General features: G+C 39.6%; 1 protein-coding gene across 5 annotated transcripts in view; it reads left to right on the top strand.

Annotated features, from left to right (window-relative positions):
• Positions 1–15294, top strand: part of WDFY3 (WD repeat and FYVE domain containing 3) — an 840855-nt gene that overhangs the window by 304843 nt on the left and 520718 nt on the right. For all 5 annotated transcript variants that reach the window (XM_053703393.1, XM_053703396.1, XM_053703395.1 and 2 more), the window contains exons 3-4: positions 5907–6114; positions 7834–7957. In XM_053703393.1, the coding sequence (XP_053559368.1) occupies positions 5935–6114; positions 7834–7957 (304 nt within the window). In that variant the 5' untranslated portion in view covers positions 5907–5934. The remainder of the gene's footprint in view (positions 1–5906; positions 6115–7833; positions 7958–15294) is intronic.

A 15294-nucleotide genomic window follows, 5' to 3' on the forward strand; every position in this document is an offset into this window, starting at 1 on the left:
TAAAGCTGGGTCTGGCAAATATTTTTGAAATGTTAGAGCCAGCAAGAAAACTGGGGAGCCAGCCATTCTTCTTCTTCTTTTTTTTAAAATAGCCAAACAATAAAAGGGACATGAAACCCAAAATAATTATTTCATGATTCAGACAGAGAATACACTTTTAAACAACATTCCAATTTACTTCTATTATCTAATTTGCTTCATTCTTTAGCTATCCTTTGTTGAGTAAATAGCAATGCACATGGGTGAGTCAGTCACATGAGGCATCTGTGCAACCACCAATCAGCAGGTACTGATTCTATTTAGATATGCTTTTCAACAAATTATATCAAGAAAATGAAGCAAATTAGATCATAGTAGTAAACTGGAAAGTTGTTTAAAATTGTATGCTCTATTTAAATCGTGAAAGAAAATATTTGGGTTTGATGTCCCTTTTAATATATTATAGCTGTGCGGTATTTGCAGCTGCAGTCTTAAATTAAATGTTAATATGTTTGTACCTTATATAAGCACTGTTTGCTTTTATTAGAGAGACTCTTTAGATGTAAAGGACATTCATAGCTGCCTAGTCAAAGGATTTTCCACGTCACCCATCCAGTTTTCTTTCTACTGCGCATTCATCTGAATCTGTCTTGTTTGCCTGTTTTCCTGAAGTAGCAATGAGAAAACATAAGAACGGCTCCGTTACAGTAAAGTCCAATATATAAAATATCTTTTATTGTAAAAAGGTTAAAATTACATGTTGAATCAAGGCACAGCAACAGAAGACAGTAATAGTGTTAGAATCCTACGCGTTTCATGCCAGAGGGCACTTCGTCAGGGTTGTCTCCCTGAAGTAGATAAGCCACAGTTGAGCAATTGCATCCCCCTACCTTCAGGAAGCTGGGCAGAGAATGAACGTATACAATATAAAGCTAATAGTGCAACAGTAACGTTCTATTTGGCTGTACTGCTGAATATAGAAGCTTGGGGGTGGCCTTAGGAGCCTTACCTGATCTTAAAGGGATACTAAACCCAATTTTTTTCCTTTCATGATTCAGATAGAACATGCAATTTTAAGCAAGTTTCTAATTTACTCCTATTACCATTTTTTCTTTGTTCTCTTGCTATCTTTATTTAAAAAAGCAGGAATCTAAGTTATGGGGCTGGCCTATTTTTGGTTAAGAACCTGGGTTGCACTATTTTTAGTTCAGCACCAATCAGCAAGCGCTATCCATGGTGCTAAACCAAAAATGGGCTGGCTCCTTAGCTTAGATTCCTGCTTTATTAAATAAAGATAGCAAGAGAATGATAATAGGAGTACATTAGAAACTTGCTTAAAATTGCATGCTCTATCTGAATTGTGAAAGAGAAAAAATTTGTGTTTGGTATCCCTTTAATGCTAAGAATTTTTTTTTTTTTAAAGCTACAAATATTATTTATAGTTGTCTATAAATAGTATCTATAAAGGCACACAATACCTTTACACCTATACAAGGTTCACCATTTTAGCATTTACTGTTTTAATACATTTTATTAATCGGATATGGGTTCATGTTCTCCCTAGCACCTTCTGATTTGAGGGAGGTGCATGAAATAATGTTTAATATCCCTTTTAAGAACAAACAAAAGTCTACAATTGATGCAGTTTGTCACTGGTTTAAATTTCACTATGGAGTTACTCAGTAATTTTGTATCAAAACTTAGGGGCCCATTTATCAAAGGGCTTGCGGACCTGATCCGACACTGCGGATCAGGTCCGCAAGACCTCGCTAAATGCGGAGAGCAATACGCTCTCCACATTTAACATTGCACCAGCAGCTCACAAGAGCTGCTGGTGCAACGCCGCCCCCTGCTGACTCGCGGCCAATCGGCCGCCAGCAGGGAGCTGTCAATCAACCCGATCGTATTCGATCGGGTTGATTTCCGGCGGTTCCTGTCCGCCTGCTCAGAGCAGGCGGACAGGGTTATGAAGCATCGGTCTTTAGACCGCTGCTTCATAACTTGTGTTTCTGGCGAGTCTGAAGACTCGCCAGAAACACGGCCCTTCAAGCTCCATACGGAGCTTGATAAATGGGCCTGCTAGACTGAAATGTGTCTTAAACATACTTTGGTGTTTGTTTTGTGTGTTTGCCTTATTAAATGGACATGAAACCCAGTATTTATTTTCTTTCATGATTGAGAGAGAGCGTGCAATTATAAATAAATTTCTAATTTACTTCTATTATCTAATTTGTTTTGTTCTCTTTAAATACTTTGTTGAAAGGTATACCTAGGTAGGATCAGAAGCTGCTGATTGGTAGCTGCACATGGAGCCAACTCTCAGTAATGCATTGCTGCTCCTTCAACAAAAGATACCAAAAGAATTAAGCATATTCGATAATAGAAGTGATTTGCAAAGTTGTTGTTTAAAATGGTATGATCTATTTGAATTATGAATTTAAAAATTGGGATTTATTTCCCTTTTAAGGATATTTTATATTACTTTTTCAAAACCATTGAAATTATACAGCATAAAATACATGTCTAAAAATTAAGCTATTGTTTAAATATATAACTTAACCACTTAACGACCAGCGCCGTACCCTGTATGACGCTGGTCGTTATGCCCTTAAGGACTAGGGAAGTACCCTGTACGTTGCTGCAGTCCTGGGCTTCTCTCTGCTGCGATCTTGCTCAAAATAGCGAGAATGCGCTATTTCTGCATGCCCCACGAGTGGGGCACTGTAGAAATAGATTTGCAGAGTTACCGATGAAGAGAGGGCCACTCTGTGGACCTCTCTGCATCGGACAGCGGTGGTGCCCGATCGTTGGTGGGTGGGAGGTTAAGGAGGGAGGCGGGTGGGTGGCCCATCGCTCGAGGAGGCAGGAGGAAGGCGGAAGTGGGTGGGAACGTTCGGCCACGCTACAGGGAATAATAAAAAAAAACTATGTCATTGAGGGGGAAGGAGGGAGTAGGGTCAATGAGGGGGATCCCATGTGGGATCCGTTAACGGAATGGGATCTGGGAGGGGGTAGGGTATTGAGTGGGGGGGGGCAGCTACACTACAGAAAAAATAAGTCTTTTTTTTATTTTTTATTATTATTATAAAAATTAGCCAAATGTACAGCAAACTGGGTACTGGCAGACAGCTGCCAGTACCTAATATGGCGGCAAATAGGTAGAGAGGGGAGAGTTAGATAGCTTTTAGGGGGGGGGGGATCAGGGAGGTTGGGGAGTTAGGGGGGAACTTACACTGCAGGAAATATATTTAAAAAAAATAATAATAAAAAAAGCTTTTATTTTCATACTGGCAGACTTTCTGCCAGTACTTAAGATGATGGTGACAATTGTGAGGTGGGGGAGGTAAGAGAGCTGTTTGAGATGGGTCAGGGAGGGATTAGGGGGTGGGATGTGTCAGGTTGGAGGCTGATCTCTACACTAAAGCTAAAATTTACCCTACAAGCTACCTAATTAACCTCTTCACTGCTGGGCATAATAAAACTGTGGTGCGCAACGGCATTTAGCAGCCTTCTAATTACCAAACAGCAATGCCAAAGCCATTTATGTCTGATCTTTCTGAACAAAGGGGATCCCAGAGAAGCATTTACAACCATTTGTGCCATAATTGCACAAGCTGTTTGTAAATAATTTCAGTGAGAAACCTAAAATTGTGAAAAAGTTAATTTTTTTTTTCTCTCCATTTGATCGCATTTGGCGGTGAAATGGTGGCATTACATTTACCAAAATGGGCCTAGATCAATACCTTGGGTTGTCTACTAAAAAAAAAATATATATTTTTGATAGGTAAATATAAAAAGAAAAGGCTCTATTTCTGTTTAAATGTAGTGATGGCAAAAATGCTAAAAAAAAAATAAAAAAAGTTCTGGTCTTTTGGGGAAGTTTTTTGTCTTAAATGTCCGGTCTTTAAGGGGTTAAAAAAGCAGCAGTTGCTTAGTGGAAAAACAGAAACTTTAACACAGAGTATTTTGAACCTTCTGTTAAACTTAGAGCTCCTTGTAAAGTAGTAGTAGTTAGTTATTTGTCTAATTGTGCTTGGGTTCAGTGTATTGGGAAGCTAAACTTGAGATCTTTCATAACATCATTATTAAAAGCAAGAATGCATATGCCATATTAGAATGCATATGCCGTTGTTGTTGTGTTTGTTTGTTGTGTGTGTGTACGTGCGTGTGTACAAAATGTAAAAAAATATTGTAGCCAGAAATACAAGATTAGGTTTTTGGAACCCTGGAATTTGTCAAGTATGACACTATAAATCACTTGAAAGTTATGCAGTACATCTGTAAAAGCCTGACTAGAAAATATCACATGGACATCTCTATGGAAAAAAAGGACGATATTTTAGCTCAACCTTTCTTTAGTTCACCAGAGTAAGTGTTCTGCATGCAGTTATCCTTCAGCTACTCTTTTTTTTTTTATTGTTATCTGCATAGTGTGAAAAAAAAACAGCCAATCCGCATCATCAGTGCTGAGATCACGTTTTACTGTGATCTCATGGCATCTCACCACAATCTCTCAAAATTTCATAGTAAACTTCCTGAGGAGAGAGATTAGTGTCTGTATTCTTACATGTCAAATGCAGGGTCCCTTGTAACTCACAGGATCCTGAGAGGTTGCTTAACATCCCTTTTACAATAGGTTGTGGCTAATGAGGAAATGTTGAGGTAATTTGTTTTTACTTATAGATGTTCATATGATATTTTCTAGTCCGCTTTTTACAGATATTCTACACAACTTTAAAGCAATTTAGTATATGGGTAACATATCCCTTTAAACGGCTATGAAACCCATACATTTTCTTTTAAGATTCTGATAGACCATACAATTTTAAGCAACTTACTAATTTAGTCCTATTATCCATTTTTTCTTAGTTCTCTTTTCTTGAAAAAGCAGGAATGTAAGCTTACGAGCCGGACCATTTTTGGTTCAGCACCCTGGATAGTCTTGATGATTGGTGGCTGCATCCACCAATCAGCAAGCGATACCCAGGTACTGAACGAAAGATGGGCTGGCTTGTAAGCTTACATTCCTGCTTTTTTAAGAAAAAGATACCAAGAGAACAAAGACAAATTGATAATATAAGTAAATTAGAAAGTTGCTTAAAATTGCATGCTCTATCTGAATCCTGAAATTAAAAATGTGGGTTCAGTATCCCTTTTAAAGATGGTTGAGTACCATAAATGTTCAGTTCTCTGGGCATTGCAAACAAATTGTTTGGATAATGGAGTTAAAAATCGTGTTTTGGTGGCATATAGACAGCCTCTTTAAAATTCACTTTCATCATCAAATTTGCTTTGTTCTCTTTGTATTCTTAGTTGAAAGCTAAACATAGGTAGGCTCATATGCTAATTCCTAAGCCCTTGAAGGCCACCTCTTATCTCAGTGCATTTGACAGTTTTCACCGCTAGAGGGTGTTAGTTCATGTGTGCCTTATAGATAACATTGTGATCACGTCCATGGAGTTACTTATGAGAGGGCACTGATTATCTAAAATGCAAGTCTATCAAAAGAACTGAAATAAGCGGGCAGTCTGCAGAGGCTTAGATACAAGGTAATCATAGGTAAAAAGTATAGTAATATAACCATATTGGTTATGCAAACTTGGGGAATGGGTAATAAAAGGATTATCTATCTTTTTAAAACATTAAAAATTCTGGAGTTGGCTGTCCCTTTAAGGCTTTAGGTATATACAGATGAAAAATGTGCATCTGTCTTCTCAATATTCTATGTGGTTCCTAAGTTCCTTGTACATTTATTAACCCCCGCGATAATGAATCCAGATTCTTTTATTATCTATTTTTTTCTTTAATATTTTTTACCAAAATAAATTGATATTAGTAATGATAGCATCTTCGGTGTCACACAACTTTGCATTCTATTTTAATGTTACTATTACTGACTAATGTGATCTTTTTGTTCCTTCCTACAGACGACGGTGTGGCGTTAAGGCTGCAAACATGAATATGGTGAAGAGAATCATGGGCCGGCCTCGGCAGGAGGAGTGCAGCCCGCAAGATAATGCTTTGGGCTTAATGCACTTAAGGCGCCTTTTTGCTGAACTTTGTCACCCTGCTCGTCACATGACACAGAAGGAACAGGAAGAGAAACTTTATATGATGTTGCCAGTCTTCAACAGGGTATGGGATTTAAAAGTCTTTTCAACTTTTTTTTAAAATAATATTTACTGTTTTATAATATATTTAAAGTATGGCTCTAATTGTATATTACTAGGTTTCTTCTGCATACATTTTTTAGACTCTTCGTGGCAACATTTATAATTGTCTATGCGGACAGGGAACCTGTCTGTAGACCTTAGGGGCCTCTGATTCAGCATCTGCTGACAAAAATCAACATTGCACAAGCAAGAAATTGTGCAGACCTGCCCCCCTGCTCTCACTGTCCAAGAGCAGGGCTTGTCAGTCATCCCAGACGCATAAGTCAGAGTTGTTTAAGATCCGCCTCTGAGGTTCCTGACAGGTTAGAAGTAGCTTCATAGATGAGGGCCTTTTTTGTTATAGGTTTTGTGCCCCATAGATTATATATTTTTTATTTTTTGTCATTCCATTTCCTGGCATCACGAATGCTATCAGTTCTGATCTCACATCACGTGTTATACTTTTTTAAACAAAAAATAATTGATTTTCGTTTTTTATGGTAGGTTAGAATATGGTGAATTGCAGTAATACTTATTATATGTTATCTTAGTTCATTAACGTTTGATAAACAAAAAAGATGAAAACAACATTCATTATTTCTCTATGTTCTGTTTGCAAAACAAATATGATTAGTATTGTTTGTTGGTTTTTTTCTTAATGAGTATACAAGCTCCTTAAATGCAAAATATCTTCTTCTAAAATTTAATTAGCATAACATAAAATTTTTTATAACTTAGTAAAGTTATATCACGAACAATTGCTTGTATTTCATTATTGTTACTATAATTGAATAATTAAGATTAGTACATTATATAATTTAAAATGATTCATAAAATATGTTAATGTGAAATATATTCATGTATTTATCTACTATTGGAATATACGTTTTCTACATATCTGATGGATAAGAGAGAATATAATTTTTTTTTCTTTAGATTACCGATAAATTTATTACGGTGCTATTTATTATTGTATATTGCACTTAGTGAACAATTGTGAATGATTCACAAAAACAGAATTCAGTGGTATGATTTCTTGTGTTAAATTGGTAGGAACAAAAAATGGTCCGGCTCCTAAGCTAACATTCCTCCTTTTTCAAATAAAGATACCAAGAGAACAAAAAAAATGTTAAAAGGAGTAAATTAGAAACGATTAGATATTCACTAGAATCAATTAGGTTTTATTACCACATGTTTACATACCTCCCAATATTTCTTGGTATTTATTAGGGACTTGAGAGGTTAAGGGGGGCTTTGTAGGAGGGGCTGTGTAAGGAGAGGGTGGGGGGATTACGGGCGAATAGCTTGTTGGATAATGGGTGTGTTTAGGCAGCCAGGTTTGTGTTCCCAGTTTATGGGCAGGGCTATGGGAAATTCAGCAAATATGGAACAGTGAGGCATACTAGGGACTGTCCCTCTCAAATTGGGACAGTTGGGAGGTCTGTGTTTAATCTTACCTTTGAGAGTTTTTTTTTCTTTTTTTCAAGACCGTACTTTCAATGTATATTTCTGAGAATTAAAGGAAAAACTACTTCACAGCACATTACCTTCAAGGCGGGGGAAGATATAATCACCCTCACTCTAAGATAACCCACAAATAGTGTTTTTGTTTTTTCCAATATCCCATTACAGTGTAGAAACACATTTTCAGTATAGATCCTACAAACTTGTGTGACACATGTCTTGTTTTTTTTTTTTTTAGGTATTTGGAAGTGCGCCACCTAGCTCAATGACAGAGAAGTTTTCTGACCTTCTGCAGTTTACAACTCAAGTTTCACGATTGATGGTGACTGAGATACGAAGAAGGGCATCCAACAAATCTACTGGTATGAAGTATTATTACTCATGAAGGTGACTTTAGAACATCAAATCAGATGCTGCAGGGTCATCCTACAGCACTGTGGGTAATGTAGTTTCAGGGCCCTTTTTTGCTTGCAGAGAGAATTGCTAAATGCCTTGCAGTGGCCAACTTTCTAAGTACTTAAAGGGACATTCCGGTCAAAGTTTAAATGCACATAGATGAATTGCATCTTTCAATAGAAACCTATTTGCAATATACATGTATTGGCATAAATGCTCCTGGTAAAAGTTATCACTGTTTTTAGTGTTTACATTTTTCTCTGCACGTGCATGTGAAGCATAGCTAGATGTTCTAAGTGCACCAGCATTTTAATTACTGCAGCTGCTCCGAGAGCCATTGGGACTTGTATCATGTCACCAATTAACGCAAACACCTTAGGCTCTCTGAGAAAAGTGCTGTGTTTAAAATGATGGTGCACGGTGCATACTTAAAAAGTACACTTTTGAAATAGCTATTAGAATACGTTTTGCTAATACATGTATATTACAAAAATGCTTCTACTCAAAACTGAAATGGATCCACGTGGGTTCTAATTTTGACTGTAAAGTCCCTTTAAGTATTATTACTCACACTAATCCTATCCATGCTGTCACCAATTGAAATAATAATTTTAATATTTGCATGTCACAGACTTCTGTGTAGCAAAGGGATGCTGTTACGGCTCTGATTTGCAAATGTTCTCTGGTACATAGTGTGATCCATGATTACTATTGCTAGTGTGATCAACTGCAAATTAATGGGGCACGTAATCCCACTCAAAAAGATGAAATTCGATTAACCTGTATGACAACTTACAAGCAATGTCCTAGAGATCTACTCATAATTGTAAGCTACATATAACATATATTACCAAACACTTAACAAAATCCTAGTGGCCATTCATGCAAAAGCTATCAGGCTTATAAAAAACTATTTCTCCAACATTGGTGTGTCCGGTCCACGGCGTCATCCTTACTTGTGGGAATATCTCTTCCCCAACAGGAAATGGCAAAGAGTCCCAGCAAAGCTGGCCATATAGTCCCTCCTAGGCTCCGCCCACCCCAGTCATTCTCTTTGCCATTGCACATGCAACATCTCCACGGAGATGGTTAAGAGTATGTGGTGTTTAGTTGTAGTTTTGTTTATTCTACTATCAAGAGTTTGTTATTTTAAAATAGTGCTGGTATGTACTATTTACTCTGAAACAGAAAAGATGAAGATTTCTGTTTGTGAGAGGAAGATGATTTTAGCAGACAGTAACTAAAATCGGTTGCTGTTTCCACATAGGACTGTTGAGATGAAGTAACTTCAGTTGGGGGAAACAGTTAGCAGACTTTTCTGCTTAAGGTATGACTAGCCATATTTCTAACAAGACTGTGTAATGCTGGAAGGCTGTCATTTCCCCTCATGGGGACCGGTAAGCCATTTTCTTAGTCTCAAACACAATAAAGGGCTTAATATGGGCTATAAAACTGGTAGACACTTTTATGGGCTAAATCGATTGCTTTATTTGGACATTTTATACATGTTTATGCTGATAATTCACACTTTTAAACTTGGGGAACGTTTTTTAACGTCAGGCACTATGTTAGACACCTTTTCCAGTCAGGAAGGGCCTTCCCTGTTGTAGGCTGAGCCTCATTTTCGCGCCTTTACTGCGCAGTTGTTTTTGAGTACAAGACATGCAGATGCATGTGTGAGGACCTGAGAGTAGTTGGAAAAGTTCCTAGAAGGCGTCATTTGGTATCGTATTCCCCTCTGGGCTTGGTAAAGTCACAGCAAAGGCTGTAGCTGGGACTGTATAGGGGTTAAATCTGTAACCGGCTCCGGTTTCGTTATTTTAAGGGTTAAAGCTCTGAAAATTGGTGTGCAATACTTTTAATGCTTTAAGACACTGTGGTGAAATTTTGGTAAATTTTTAACAATTCCTTCATATATTTTCACATATTCAATAATAAAGTGTGCTCTGTTTAAAATTTAAAGAGACAGTAACGGTTTTGTTTTAAAACGGTTTTTGTGCTTTATTGACAAGTTTAAGCCTGTTTAACATGTCTGTGCCTTCAGATAAGCTATGTTCTATATGTATGAAAGCCAATGTGTCTCCCCCTTCAAAATTGTGTGATAATTGTGCCATAGCGTCCAAACAAAGTAAGGACAGTACTGCCACAAATAATGAAATTGCCCAAGATGATTCCTCAGATGAAGGGAGTAGACATGGTTCTACATCATCTCCTTCTGTGTCTACGCCAGTTTTGCCCACGCAGGAGGCCCCTAGTACTTCTAGCGCGCCAATGCTTATTACCATGCAACAATTGACGGCTGTAATGGATAACTCCATAGCAAATATTTTATCCAAAATGCCTGCATATCAGAGAAAGCGCGATTGCTCTGTTTTAAACACTGAAGAGCAGGAGGGCGCTGATGATAATTGTTCTGTCATACCCTCACACCAATCTGAAGGGGCCATGAGGGAGGTTTTGTCAGATGGGGAAATTTCAGATTCAGGAAAAATTTCTCAACAGGCTGAACCTGATGTTGTGACATTTAAATTTAAATTAGAACATCTCCGCGCACTGCTTAAGGAGGTGTTATCTACTCTGGATGATTGTGACAACTTGGTCATTCCAGAAAAATTATGCAAGATGGACAAGTTCCTAGAGGTTCCGGTGCACCCCGACGCTTTTCCTATACCCAAGCGGGTGGCGGACATAGTGAATAAGGAGTGGGAGAAGCCCGGCATACCTTTTGTTCCCCCTCCTATATTTAAGAAATTATTTCCTATGGTCGACCTCAGAAAGGACTTATGGCAGACAGTCCCTAAGGTCGAGGGGGCAGTTTCTACTCTAAACAAGCGCACTACTATTCCTATCGAAGATAGTTGTGCTTTCAAAGATCCTATGGATAAAAAATTGGAAGGTTTGCTTAAAAAGATTTTTGTACAGCAAGGTTACCTTCTACAACCCATTTCGTGCATTGTTCCTGTCACTACAGCAGCGTGGTTCTGGTTCGAGGAACTAGAAAAGTCGCTCAGTAGAGAGACTCCATATGAGGAGGTTATGGACAGAGTTCACGCACTTAAGTTGGCTAACTCTTTTATTTTAGATGCCGCTTTGCAATTAGCTAGATTAGCGGCGAAAAATTCAGGGTTTGCAATTGTGGCGCGCAGAGCGCTTTGGCTAAAGTCTTGGTCAGCGGATGTATCATCCAAGACAAAATTGCTTAACATCCCCTTCAAGGGTAAAACTCTCTTTGGCCCAGAATTAAAAGAGATTATCTCAGACATCACTGGGGGAAAGGGCCACGCCCTCCCACAAGATAGGCCTTTCAAGGCCAAGAATAAGTCTAATTTTTGTTCCTTTCGTAATTTCAGGAACGGACCGGCCTCTAATTCTGCATCCTCTAAGCAAGAGGGTAATGCCTCACAGTCCAAACCAGCCTGGAAACCGATGCAAGGCTGGAACAAGGGTAAGCAGACCAAGAAGCCTGCTACCTCTAACAAAACAGCATGAAGGAGTAGCCCCCGATCCGGGACCGGATCTAGTGGGGGGCAGACTCTCTCTCTTTGCTCAGGCTTGGGCAAGAGATGTTCAGGATCCCTGGACGCTAGAAATAGTTTCTCAGGGTTATCTTCTGAAATTCAAGGAACTACCCCCAAGGGGAAGGTTCCACATGTCTCACTTATCCTCAAACCAAATAAAGAGACAGGCGTTCTTACATTGTGTAGAAGACCTGCTAAAGATGGGAGTGATACACCCAGTTCCAATGAAGGAACAAGGAATGGGATTTTACTCAAATCTGTTCGTAGTTCCCAAAAAAGAGGGAACCTCAGACCAATTCTGGATTTAAAGATCCTAAACAAATTTCTCAGGGTACCATCGTTCAAAATGGAAACCATTCGAACGATTCTACCCACTATCCAGGAAGGTCAATTTATGACTTCCGTGGATCTAAAGGATGCGTACCTACATATTCCTATCCACAAAGAACATCATCAGTTCCTAAGGTTCGCCTTTCTGGACAAACATTACCAGTTTGTGGCCCTCCCATTCGGATTAGCCACTGCTCCAAGGATTTTCACAAAGGTACTCGGGTCCCTTCTAGCGGTTCTAAGACCGAGGGGCATTGCAGTAGTACCATACTTGGACGACATTCTAATACAAGCGTCGTCCCTTTCAAAAGCAAAGGCTCATACAGACATCGTTCTGGCCTTTCTCAGATCTCACGGATGGAAGGTGAACATAGAAAAAAGTTCTCTGTCTCCATCAACAAGAGTTCCCTTCCTGGGAACAATAATAGATTCCTTAGAAATGAGGATCTTTCTGACAGATGTCAGAAAGTCAAAACTTCTAAGCACTTGTCAAGTTCTTCATTCTGTTCCACGTCCTTCCATAGCTCAGTGCTTGGAAGTAGTAGGGTTGATGGTTGCAGCAATGGACATAGTTCCTTTTGCGCGAATTCATCTAAGACCATTACAACTGTGCATGCTGAAACAGTGGAATGGGGACTATACAGATTTGTCTCCAGTGATTCAAGTAGATCAGAAGACCAGAGATTCACTCCGTTGGTGGATATCCCTGGACCACCTATCCCAGGGAATGAGCTTCCGCAGACCAGAGTTTGTCACAACCGACGCCAGTCTAGTGGGCTGGGGTGCGGTCTGGGAATCCCTGAAAGCTCAGGGACCGTGGTCTCGGGAAGAGTCTCTTCTCCCGATAAACATTCTGGAACTAAGAGCGATATTCAATGCTCTCAGGGCTTGGCCTCAGCTTGCAAAGGCCAGATTCATAAGATTCCAATCAGACAACATGACGACTGTTGCGTATATCAATCATCAGGGGGGAACAAGGAGTTCCCTGGTGATGAAAGAAGTAACCAAAATAATACAATGGGCGGAGAATCACTCCTGCCATCTATCTGCGATCCACATCCCAGGTGTGGAAAACTGGGAAGCGGATTATCTGAGTCGTCAGACATTCCATCCGGGGGAGTGGGAACTCCAACCAGAGATTTTTGCCCAGTTGACTCAATTATGGGGCATTCCAGACATGGATCTGATGGCGTCTCGTCAGAACTTCAAGGTTCCTTGCTACGGGTCCAGATCCAGGGATCCCAAGGCGACTCTAGTGGATGCACTAGTAGCGCCTTGGACCTTCAACCTAGCTTATGTGTTCCCACCGTTTCCTCTCATTCCCAGGCTGGTAGCCAGGATCAAACAGGAGAGGGTCTCGGTGATCTTGATAGCTCCTGCGTGGCCACGCAGGACTTGGTATGCAGACCTGGTGAATATGTCATCGGTTCCACCATGGAAGCTACCTTTGAGACAGGGCCTTCTTGTTCAGGGTCCATTCGAACATCCAAATCTGGTCTCCCTCCAGCTGACGGCTTGGAGATTGAACACTTGATTCTATCAAAGCGTTGGTTTTCAGATTTGTGATTGATACTCTGGTTCAGGCCAGAAAACCGGTAACTAGAAAGATTTACCATAAGATATGGAAAAGATATATCTGCTGGTGTGAATCCAAGGGATTCCCTTGGAATAAGGTTAAAATTCCTAAGATTCTTTCCTTTCTGCAAGAAGGTTTGGATAAAGGATTATCTGCGAGTTCTCTAAAGGGACAGATTTCTGCTTTATCTGTCTTACTACACAAACGACTGGCAGCTATGCCAGATGTTCAAGCTTTTGTTCAGGCTCTGGTTAGGATCAAGCCTGTTTACAGACCTTTGACTCCTCCCTGGAGTTTAAATCTAGTTCTTTCAGTTCTTCAAGGGGTTCCGTTTGAACCTTTACATTCCATAGATATTAAGTTGTTAGCTTGGAAAGTTTTGTTTTTGGTTGCTATTTCTTCTGCTAGAAGAGTTTCAGAGTTATCTGCTCTGCAGTGTTCTCCGCCCTATCTGGTGTTCCATGCAGATAAGGTGGTTTTGGGTACTAAGCCTGGTTTCCTTCCAAAGGTTGTTTCTAACAAAAATATTAACCAGGAGATAGTTGTACCTTCTATGTGTCCGAATCCAGTTTCAAAGAAGGAACGTTTGTTACACAATTTGGACGTAGTCCGTGCTCTAAAATTCTATTTAGAAGCTACAAAAGATTTCAGACAAACATCTTCTCTGTTTGTCGTCTATTCTGGTAAAAGGAGAGGTCAAAAAGCGACTTCTACCTCTCTTTCCTTTTGGCTTAAAAGCATCATCCGATTGGCTTACGAGACTGCAGGACGGCAGCCTCCTGAAAGAATCACAGCTCACTCCACTAGGGCTGTGGCTTCCACATGGGCCTTCAAGAACGAGGCTTCTGTTGATCAGATATGTAAGGCAGCGACTTGGTTTTCACTGCACACTTTTGCCAAATTTTACAAATTTGATACTTTTGCTTCTTCGGAGGCTATTTTTGGGAGAAAGGTTTTGCAAGCTGTGGTGCCTTCCGTTTAGGTAACCAGATTTGCTCCCTCCCTTCATCCGTGTCCTAAAGCTTTGGTATTGGTTCCCACAAGTAAGGATGACGCCGTGGACCGGACACACCAATGTTGGAGAAAACAGAATTTATGCTTACCTGATAAATTACTTTCTCCAACGGTGTGTCCGGTCCACGGCCCGCCCTGGTTTTTTAATCAGGTCTGATGAATTATTTTCTCTAACTACAGTCACCACGGTACCATATGGTTTCTCCTATATTTTTCCTCCTGTCCGACGGTCGAATGACTGGGGTGGGCGGAGCCTAGGAGGGACTATATGGCCAGCTTTGCTGGGACTCTTTGCCATTTCCTGTTGGGGAAGAGATATTCCCACAAGTAAGGATGACGCCGTGGACCGGACACACCGTTGGAGAAAGTAATTTATCAGGTAAGCATAAATTCTGTTTTCTGGTCTTTCAAGGGTACTTAAAATCAATTAAGATTCTGAGTGAGGAAATAGGATTATTATTGAAGCAGCAGTAATATAAATGTATTTTTTTTTTATTTAAAAAGAGCATCTTTGTTACTCATATTGAAGGTTTTATATTGTGATGTAGTTTAGATATTTTATATTATCTGTCACTACATTCCAGTGCTGTTGTGTTTGCATATGTGCATCACCTCTCCATCAAATACCTACAGTGTAACCTAGGTTTCATAAAGGCAGCACCAATGATTAGAGGGAGGAACATAAAATGTATTTGTTTAGTGTCTCTTTAAAGGGACAGTGTACTGCAAAATAGTTTTCCCCTTAAAATGTGTTTCCAGTAACTTGTTATACCAGTTGCAGGGTATAAAATGTATGAGAAAATGGTACTTTAGGTTTATTTTTATATATGAAATTACTGTTTTTCTTTAAAACCACAGCCCATTA

This window comes from Bombina bombina, chromosome 2 (genome assembly GCF_027579735.1).
Source record: "Bombina bombina isolate aBomBom1 chromosome 2, aBomBom1.pri, whole genome shotgun sequence".
Taxonomy (NCBI): Eukaryota; Metazoa; Chordata; class Amphibia; order Anura; family Bombinatoridae; genus Bombina; species Bombina bombina.